The sequence below is a fragment of the Gossypium arboreum genome, chromosome 2 (assembly GCF_025698485.1).
Source record: "Gossypium arboreum isolate Shixiya-1 chromosome 2, ASM2569848v2, whole genome shotgun sequence".
NCBI lineage: Eukaryota > Viridiplantae > Streptophyta > Magnoliopsida > Malvales > Malvaceae > Gossypium > Gossypium arboreum.
The window spans coordinates 59,114,687-59,126,091 of record NC_069071.1 but is presented as its reverse complement, the minus strand read 5'-3'; the positions used below and the strand labels follow the sequence as shown (position 1 = coordinate 59,126,091).

General features: G+C 35.7%; 1 protein-coding gene across 1 annotated transcript; it reads right to left on the bottom strand.

The window, feature by feature from the left end:
• Positions 1-8,239: 8,239 nt before the first annotated feature.
• Positions 8,240-11,203, bottom strand: LOC108454951 (pentatricopeptide repeat-containing protein At3g26540). Its single transcript, XM_017753592.2, has one exon. The coding sequence runs from the start codon at positions 11,137-11,139 to the stop codon at positions 9,037-9,039; it is 2,103 nt and encodes a 700-aa protein (XP_017609081.1). The 5' UTR covers positions 11,140-11,203; the 3' UTR covers positions 8,240-9,036.
• Positions 11,204-11,405: the final 202 nt, after the last annotated feature.

Genomic DNA, 11,405 nt, shown 5'->3' with positions numbered 1-11,405 from the left:
AAGGATTGATAAGTTAAATGACGTATTTATATGTGAGAAATTCACTTGTGCTATGGATAAATTAACCTATGACATGAACAAATACACTAATTTGTGAATTGATAATGTTATTTAAGCTTATGTTAAGTAAATGGAATGGAAAATAAGTAAATGGAGTGGTTTATAGTCTTATATAAAGGTAAATGATTGTATAATATGTCTTTTATAATCTTATTATGTTAGAACTAAAAAGTATAAGTGATAGTGATGGATTTACTCAATTGTAAGTTGATGGTTATATAGTTTAATAAATCTTGTGGCATTGGTATAACTTTATATTGCCATATAAGTTCATAGTTGAAATGGAATTTTATGTTTAAAGTTTATACAAGCTTACTAAGCATTCATTGCTTACATAGTTATTTTTCCTTTACTTTACAGATTATCGAAAGCTCGATCAGTTTAGAAGCTCATTGAATATCTATCACACTATCCAGCGATTATATCGGTAGTTTTGGATGTGTTGGTCAAGGTTATAATGGCATGTATAGGTTGACTTATGTTTAATGATTTAGTTGTTATATTTGTCATGTATATATGGTATTATGGTTGGTGTGCTTTTGGCACTTTGATGTCTTGATGGTTTGTGTTTTTATGGCTAAGTTTATGCATGTTAGAATGACTAATTTCGTATGTAATGGCATTCTTATAATGTGGCTAAATTAGGTGATGCTTTGAGATGGTTATAAGCTATATGAATTGGTATGAATATGGTCAATAATGCATATGATTAGGTATATTTGATTGTTTGTGTTTGAGGTGCCTATATGGCATATTGGTTGGATGATTAAATGGCTTATTGAATTGGTCTTATTATGCATGGTTTGGGTATGTTTTAATGTCTTGATTATATGTGCAAGTTACTTGTAGGTTCATGTTTGAATGGGTGAAAGAAATGACTTGATTTTGGCCTTTTGCTTGTCCACACGGCCTAAGACATAGGCATGTGTCTCAACCATGTGTGACATGGCCATGCAACACGGTCGTGTGTCCCTTGTAGGTTTTACAGGTTGCTTTTTGATAGTTACGCGGCCTAGCACACGGCCTGGCACACGGGCGTGTGAGGCCGTTTCAAGTGTTACATGGCCTGGCACACAAGCGTGTGGCTTGGCCGTGTGACCCAAGTCTTACACTGGCATAGATACAGGCTGCGACATGGCCGTGTGTCCCTATTTCGATTGTTACATGGCCTGAGAAACGGCCGTGTGACCCTTATAGTTTAAAATTTTTTAACTTTTTCCTCAATGTTCCAAATGTTTTTAATTTAGTCCTGAATCGTTTCTAAACTGTTTTTAGGGCCTCAAGGGCTCAATTAAGGGATGATGAGCATGTGAATGAACGATTTATGCTATGATTATATTAATGTTTGGAAATGTATGTTCTGATGTTACAATTTGATGGTAATGCTCTGTAACCCTATTCCAACAACGGATACGGGTTAGGGGTGTTACATTCACATGTCCTTATCTTTTGTGTCAACTATATGATTTATCCACTCAAGTAGTATAGGCTCTTGAAGCCTCAAAGTTCCATTCCAGCACAAAGTGTAACACCTCTAACCCATATCCGTAGTCGAAATAGGGTTACGAGGCATTACCGAACAATACACATCGTTCACCTACATAACATATACATTTATGCATTCATATATAAAATTCATTCAAATCATTCACATTGTCCCTTATAAGGCTCTACGAAACCTTAAGCCATGCTTAAAAGTGGTTTGGGACTAAACCGATAACATTTGCAGACTTTAGGATACAAAGAAAATTTTCTTGCATTTAAGGGTCACATGCCCGTGTGAATAGGCCGTGTGCCTCACATGGCTATCAGACACACCCGTGTCATAGGCCGTGTGAAAATAGGGCATACATATTGACTTGCACCACATAGCCGGAGACACGCATGTGTGCTATGGCCGTGGAAAAATTAAAGGGGTTACTGACTTGGGTCACACGACCGACCACACGCCCATGTGCCAGCCTGTGTACCACACACAGCCAGTAGACATGCCCATGTGTCTAGACCATCTCAAACCTGTAAGGTATACTGACTTAATTTGAAAGGTTACCCCAGGGGACACACGGCCATGTAACATGACTGTGTGTCGCACACGGCTGAGGCACACGCCTGTGTCTCTACCCATGTGGACAAAAATAGGCCATTTGAAAAGACAATTTGCCATCCTTTTTTCTCATGCACACAAAATAACCAATTTGGTACCATTTCAACACATATACAGGTAGCCAAAACATGCCAAATCACACACCTATCATATCATCTATACTCAACCATTTCAACTACTTAATTCCATATTCAAAAACATACCAAATCAATATACCAAAATCACCAAATTCACATAACTTTTACATGTATTTTCATCACCTTACCATCAACTAAATCATGCCTCTCAAACATATCAATTCATCATTTATAAACCATACCATAATATTCCATTCCTCAAGCATTTATAACTAACCAAGTGAGTAACTAATTAGTCATATCAATAACCATGGCAATCAATGCCAAACCACAAGACATTATATACATCACATGTAACACTTATCCAAAACATAATTTTAAGCCAACTTAAATGGCCATACATACCAACATTTACAAGCCAAATCACATGGATAAAATCATAACTCAAAACATACCAATATGACACTAGCCTATACATGCCATATACCATATATACAAAACTCTAAAAGGTACCAACAAGATAATCAATAGTGTGATGATGTTTCCCGACGATTCCAGAATCCAAGCTAGCTTCGATAATCTATAAAACAGGGAAAGAACACACAAAGTAAGCTTCAAAAGCTTAGTAAGCCATATACAAATAAAGTCAACACATGAATATTTGCATATCAATTCAAATATGCTAAACATAGCTAATCACATTCAAATTTACAAACCTTTCTCATTGAACATATATTCAATGTCTTAATCAAGTTCATCAAATATTTTCCCTTTTCAATACTCATATGAATTTCATACATACCTGAGTCACTTAGCTCATTCACATATTCTTTCTCGACTTGACTTTACCCGTTGAGCCATTCGGAATCGTTAAGAATACTCCGAAATCACATAAGCACGTACAATGCCATATCCCAGATATGGTCTTACATGTTATTATATATCGATGCCATTGTCCCTGATAGGGTTTTACACAAAATCGATTAACGATGCCAATGTCCCAGACATAGTCTTACACGTAATCTCAATACAATGCTAATGTCCCAGACATGGTCTTACATGTAATCACATCTAGATAACCTAATGTCATGATATTCGTATCCTATTCTATTCCAAAGGTTCGTACGGGACTTTCAGATATCGTAACTTTGTCAATTCTTGGTCGTAAGTGCTCATTCAACATTTATAACAATTCAATTTAAAGACATTTATTTGCATATGAACTTACCTCATAGTCAGAATAGAGAAACTGGATCGACTATTCGATAACTTTCGATTTCCCTTGACCTAAATCTGATTTCTTTCGTTCTTGATCTATATACACTCAAAATTAACTTTTTTATTCATCAAAACATTCAATTTAGTCCACATATTTGGGCATTTTTGCACTTTAGCCTCTAAAGTTTCATATTTCTTACAATTTAGTCCTTATTTCACAAATACACAAAATTACCCAATTTCTTTCAAATACATGCTAGCCGAATTCTCCTAGTATACATATCAGCCCATATTTCACATTTATTTCACATTTTAACCCTTCAAATTACATTTTTCACAATTAACTCCCTATTTGACGTTTTTGTCAAAAATCACTTAGCAAAACTTTAATATCTATCATCAAGCTTTCATAATTCATCAACAATCATTCAAAAGCTCAAGCATTCATCAATGGAAACTCACAAATTCATCAAAATTTTCAAAAATTAGGGTACGGGCTAGCTAGATTACTAAGCAACGATCACAAAAATGTAAAAATTATTAAAAACCGAGCTAAAATCGTACTTTAATCAAAGCCTCGAGTTGTTGAAACCCTAAACACATTCAAGCTTTCTTTTCTTCTTCAAATTCAGTGCAAAAAGATGATAATGGACTAATTTCATGTTTGATTTATTTTAATTATACATTTATTCTATTTTTACCATTTTAACCTTGGTTTATAAACACTTAAAACATCAAATATAAGGCCATTAATGTCCATATCTACTATCAATGGTCTAATTACAACATAAGGACCTTTCATTTAATAAGCCATAGTAATTAAGAACTTTTAACTTATAATATGGTACTTTTGCATTTTAAGTGATTAAGTCCTTTTTCTCAAATTGAGCTATTAAACGATAAAATTAGCTCACGAAATTTTCACACATACATATTCACATGATGTAAACACCAAAAATAATATTAAAATAATTTTTTTGATCTCGGATTTGTGGTCCAAAAACCACTATTCCCATTTAGCTAAAACCAAGCTGCTATACAAAGCTTTTATTATTCATTGAGACTATGACCACTTCCTATCCCGATGAATCAAATATAGTGCAGCATTTATCTTTGAAAACAACTGTGTATTTCTTCTCTATCAATTGACCAATGCTAAGGAGATTATGATATATTTCAAGAACTAAAAGCACATCTGTAATTACTTTAGTACCTATTGGAGTGTTGATTAGCACATCCCCTTTTCTTTTAGCTTCAATAAGCTGTCCATTTCCAATTCTAACTTTTCAAATGGAACTTCTATCAATCCATTTGAAGATGCTTTAATTTGAAGTCATGTGGTTTATGAATCCACTATCAACGAGCTATTTCTTTCTATTTTTGCTGAAGGGTTTGCATGGTGCAATGAGTTGGGCGTTGTAGGATGCTGCTAACAACATTTCTTCTTCACTTGCTTCAGTAGTCTGAGCTTGAGTGTTTTGTTGTTGTGCGTGCCCCTTATTCTTACACACCCTCTCCATATGACCTAATTATTTACAACTTCTATATTGAATATTTGGCTTGAACCAGCAATACCTCTCCGAGTGATTTGTCTTTTTGTAGTAAAAGCATGGTGAAATTTCTTCCTTGCCACCATATCCCTAACTATCCTCTTTCTTCTCTATCCAACCTTTCTTACTCTTATGTTTCTAGGAGTTCGCATCATCAATATTCAAGACTTGTAGTGCTTTTTTTGTGCGCTCCTAATGCCTTGATGATCTTCTTTGCTCTTGAGCATACAGGGCATTTATCAACTCTAAAAGAGAGACTATCGAGAGATCCCTTGAGTCTTCGAGTGAGGAAATATTTGATTCATACCTCTTAGGAAGTGTTGTTATGACTTTCTCAACAACCCTGCTACCTAGGAACTTTTTCCTAAGTAACCTGATGTTATTTACTACCACTATAATCCTGTCTGCGTACTGTTCACTGTTTCAACCTCCTTCATCTTCAAATTATCAAAATCTCTCCTGAGATTAATGAGTTGTCACTGTCTGGTCTTATTTGAACCTTGAAACTCCTCTTTTAGCTTATCTCAAGGTTGTTTTGGGGCTTCGCAAGCCATAACACGTGTGAATATGAAATTCGAAAAGCCATTTTGTATATAGGACATTGCCTTGTATCTTTTAACTCGCTCGTCACTGTAGTGTTTGATTTGAGTGACTGTAGCGTTGTCCCTTAATGGTGCTAGCTCGACATTAGTATTTACATCCTCCTACAAGTCATAAGCTTGTAGGTAGGTCTTCATCTTAACAACCCATATGATAGTTTTCTCCATTGAAAACAAATGGTGAAAGTGGTGAGAAACTTACAAAAACCATGTATAACTCAAAAAGAACAATAATGACCCGTAAGAAGACAACTCTGGTACCACTTGTTGGAATTTCGATACTAAGAAAGAAAGAATTGCAGAGAAAAAATGAGAAATTTAGCAACAAAATTGTTTACTAAGGTTTTTATTGTTTTTCACTCGTATATTTTGAACAATGTAAGAAGGGTATTTATAATAAGAAAAACTCTTAAATATGAAAAGAAATAGCAAAGATTTTTATACTAATTAATGTCAAATATATTATGCTAATATATGCTAAACATATTATACTAATAAATACTAAATCTTTTAGAAAGAAAATATATTTTGTTTAACATGACTTGCAAGCCATCTCTTTAAATCCAGTTCGTATTTTTAGTTCACCAAAGTAATGAGCTTGCCACTTTCTGTGAGTCCACCAATATTAGAGGATTCACTAACTTTGCATGCTACATGAACGACCATCTCGCTACAGAAACTCCATGGTTCAAATGTGGGAAAATTAACCTGAAAGTGCAAGTAAAATAGTAAGATAAAACAAAAACCAATGCACTTTCCAAAATAGATGACAACATTGTAGTAAAAAGCAGACTAGGTTCTAAGAATTTGTTTACTAAATTGAATGACTAGAAACAGTTTGAATGTGAAATTTGTTTTTTTTTTAGTTTTTCGAGACTCTTGGTCTTTGTAATTTCTTTACGTACCCCATTATGGTTGCCCTAATGTTAATGATCTCGAGCACTTCAAGTAGACACTTAAGAGGATTTTTTTGTGAGATTCTCTCGTTTTGCAATCTACTTAACAAATAGATGCACTTATTAATTATTACATCAAGTTTCAACTATTTCATCTTAACTTATATTACTTAATACATATCAAAGTGCCATCCTACCTAAGCTTAAAGCATCAAACCACTTCCACCTAAATCGCTAATAACAACTCAACACATGACACCATGTAACAAAGGACGAAAAATATATAAGGCTTAAAATCTAAGGAGAGACCTAAGCAACCCATATTCCCTCTTATCCCAACCTATCCCAAGCCTTATTCTCTCCTCATTACTACCAATCCGGCCACCTTACCTGGCGGACCCCCACCCAATACTAAACAAGGTGAATCATCTTCACCACCTACCCATCCTTGTATCATCCGTAGTCATATTAAGCTCCAATTAAATTGGAGTTGGATCCCTAAACGAAAGGTAGTGCTTTTTCTCCATCCACAAAATGTGACTCCGATATCTCATTTGGCATTGAACTTATTACCATTGGAGTCAACAAGTGTTGCAAAAAAATTGGCGTTTTCCATGCACCCTCGATTCATTACTTTCCCAACTTTTATTAGTGCTGCATTGAACTTGCCTTTTTTTTGTTTTCACCAGTTGTTTGTGGCACTTTTGGGTTCTAGTTTGAAAACTTATCAAACACATTATCCTGGTATTCTAAGTCGTTCAATCACTTTCCATTGGAGTAGGATGAAAACAGGAAATAACCTCATGAATTCAAAGTAAAAATTTGATCAAGAATGACTGGATGTGCAGGGAATGATTGTGCCATGTATTCTTTTCTCACAGGAAATAGCCGTAGAGAATCAAGCATATATGCACTGGCTGATACTAGGACTAAATTTTGGGGCTAGTAAAATTTTCAAAATTTTAGGAGTTTAATGAGAATTTCTTTTAAAAAAGAAATTGAAAGTCTAATTAAATTTTTAAAATTTTTTTGTGAGATTACAGAGAATTTTTAAATATTTTAAGTGAGTTTAATTAAAATTTGAGTGGGTCTAATTAAATTCTTTTAAATATTTCAAAGGAGAAATCATAATTTTTCAAAACTTGGGGGAGATAGCAAAGAACACCGTTTCGTTACTGGAATTTTTACTGAATTCAGACTAAAAATCTTAAGAACCCTACTATCTCCATGTTCGTGGTAGTTCATGGGGTTGTAAGAAACATTTTGTAACCATACACACTGACAAAACGAAAATACATTTTTCTTTCCCCCATATCATTAATCTTTCTAATTTAGGTTGAGGCATAGCTATCAAGTCTATGCAACTATGTGACAGAGCGATAGAGCTGCACCCATACACGCTATTATTGCAGGTAATTTGTTTTCCAAGTTCGTAATTATGCAATACAAAAATTTCATAATCTATTTGGTAAACATAACAGGAACATCTCTATCATGAAAGTTGACTATGACAATGCATTTTTTCCCCATTTTTTACTATAACATATAATGACTAAACCTTTACAAATTATCCTTTTTTATTAAGAAGTTCCAACTAAAAAAGGTGCTTCTTTCTTTGCATGGCAATCCTCTGTTCCCCTATATATCTTAAAAACTTACGAGACTAATGATTTTACATACCAAGATAAGGAAGATTTATATAAAAGAATTTAATCCAAGCTATGCAACAAAGTACTTATGTTTGACTTGATTGATCAGTTGTCTGTCTCTTTCATTGAAACAAAATCCTAACAGTGAAAAGTTGTAATGACAGAAGAACGCAGAGGAGAATCCAAACATTGGTTCTCTAATGCTTTTGATACTTGACTTCAAAAGTTTGGAGTGCAGGTCTCCACATTACCACATCTAATGAATGAATGAATCTAGCAAGAATTTTAGGATTATCATGTTGAGATGCAAATGCTTACATGATAAGTTAACTGGTGAAATCTTCTCCAAGTTATGGCCCCTTTTTATATCATTCTGCAATTAGTTTGGTCGTTCCTTCCCAGGAGTATGAGTAGCGCTCTTAGAGATTCCCTTGTTAATCAGCACGTGCACTTACTATCAGCTCAGCCTCCAAAAAAGATATGAACTACACGTTCGGGTCTTCTTCTCTCCCTCCGTCCGTCTTTCTACTTTATAATTCTCGATTCTCCTGTGTTTTCTTCCTCAATAGTGCCAGAGCCAATTGAAATAGCACAATGTTTGCTTATATCTCCTTCCAAGTATTCCAAATGATGGCATTATGCAGTCTGCTCCTACAGTCTGATATGCTGCCTTGCAGCCATTATCACATGACTAAGTGCTATCAAGTTTGCCACTTCACTTAGTTCAGTTCTCAAACATGGTACATTATAATCAACGCACTTAGTTCAGTTCTCAAACATGGTACACTATAATCAACGGCATTCTTGCATGAAGGCATTTCGGGAGAACATATCACCACTGTCAATAACTGCCTACCTACCTATTTCCCTTATGTCTTTAATTTCATATCTTAAGTGTAGTATGAGGATTCAATTGGTTAAGTTGTTCAGCAGTCCATTCCCCAAACCTCACAGCACCATGCTTTTTGCATGCAGCAAAGACTCTAGTCAGCATGGCAACAGTTGGCTCAAATGACATACTCTTAATAAATTTCTCGAGCTCCTCCATGCACCCACACCTGCTATAAAGTTCAATCATACACTCATAGTGTTCCATCCGGGGTATAATGCAATAGTCATTGCTCATTGAATTAAAATACAGCTGACCCAACTCTGCTTCATGCTCACATATGCATGCAAGCAATATACCATGAAAGGTAACGTGGTCTGGTTTGACTCCTTCCTCCTCCATCATGCCAATAAATTCAAGTACTTCTCTACCCCTTCCGTTGTGACAAAATCCAAAAGTCATGATGTTCCAAAGAGCAACATCACGTGAATCTGCCTCTTTGAAAATCATGAAAGCATATAAAATGCAACGACATTTAGAATACATGCTAACCAAAGCTCCTCTTACTGCCATATTCAGCTCATAACAATTTCTAACCATGAATCCATGGATTTGTTTGCCATGATTAAGTGCAAATATATTTCCACAAACTGTAAGAAGGGTTCCAAAGATATTTATGCTGGGTCTGGACTCCCATTGAATCTCACTAAATAATGTAATAGCCTGCTCACCCCGCTGATGCTGCGCATAGCTAGTCAGTAAAGCATTCCAAGAAACAGTATCCCTTCCCTGACTCATTTGGTAAAACCAAACTCTTGCACTGTTCAAGGTTCCACATTTTCCGTACATGTCAAGAAGTGCATTACTTACAAATATATTGGAAAAGAACCCATGTCGGTAGATAAATCCATGAACCTTTTTCCCCATTTCAACGTCTGACAGGCCAGCACAGACATTTAAAATTAGAACAAGCGTCACATGGTCAATATCTTTAGTCATTCTCCGCATAAGAAAAATAAATTCTAAGGCATCTTCCCACTGAGACAAACGAGTATACCCTGCTAGCATTGCATTCCATGAGATTACATTCCGTTCTGGCATCATATTAAAGAGTTCCCTTGCCTCTCTAGTTCTCCCACTCATGGCATAACCTGACATGATTGCAGTCCATGAAATCAAGTCCTTGGAACCAAGTTGATCAAATATAATACGAGCAATCTGTAGCTGCCCACATTTTACATACATATTAATGAGTGAATTAGAGACCACTTTATCCTTCTCAAAGTTAGTCTTAACCACAACTCCATGAATTTGCAACCCTTCCTTAAGTGCTGACATGCTTGAACAAGCAACAAGAGCATTAGAGAATGTAAAATTCAAAGGTCTAACATCATCTCGAAGCATCTTAAAAAACATTAATATTGCCTCCTCTCCATCCCCTACCTCAATATACTGCCGAACAATCACATTCCAGGAAATAATAGTTGGATTCTCTATCTCGTCAAACATCCGCCTTGCATCACTTATAAACCCACATTTTCCGTAAACATCAACAAGTGAACTTCCCAATATCACATTTTTATAATGACCATACTTCACAATCATCGCATGAACTTGCCTTGAAAGGCTAAGCTCTAAAACAACACCACAAGAGCCCAAAACACTAGCGAACGAAATCTCATTCGGCACAAGTCCTTCCTTGTTCATCTTCGAAAACAAGAACAAAGCCTTTTCTCCAAACCCATTTCGTGCATAGGCCGTTATCATCGAATTCCATGAACCCCCGTCCCGTTGAGGCATTTCATCAAACAGTCCCCTTGCGTCATCCAAACACCCGCATTTTCCATACGCTTCGATGCAACGGTTCAAGAGGAACACTGGGGGAAATGGGCAGAACGTGACTAGGTGGGATTCAAGTTTCCGGGCTTCAACGATAGCTTTTTTGTCAGAACAGAGGGCAAAAAGATCTGCGTAAAGAGAGTGAGGTAAGGGTTCCGGGGAAGCAAAGAGAACTGAAACGGCTTGTTGAAAACGACCTGCCTTAAGGTGGTTGAGGATTGATTTTATTATGGATTCGATGCCTTGGGGTTGCTTTTGGGGTTTATTGTTTATGTTTTGAAGAAGACACTTCAGTATTGAGGATGCACTCACTGCCATGCAAAAAATAAATATCAAAACTGAGCCCAACACCCTCCCTGGTTTTTCAAAGAGGAAAATTCTGATGCTCAACTACTTAAATGCTACCGCGTAACAAATAACCCTTATTACCTATTTTGCCCCTGTACTGTACATTTTTGATACTTCAAGGTTTTTTTTTTTTTTTTTGTTAAATTAGCCTCTACTTCCATTCTATCTGCCTCTTTTTTCATTCACAATTTCGGTTTAAATAATTCCTCTCAACAAATCAATTGTGATATGTAAGT

Coding starts and splice junctions, on each gene's coding strand:
- LOC108454951 (XM_017753592.2), bottom strand. CDS start 11,139: ATGGCAGTGAGTGCATCCTCAATACTGAAGTGTCTTCTTCAAAACATA.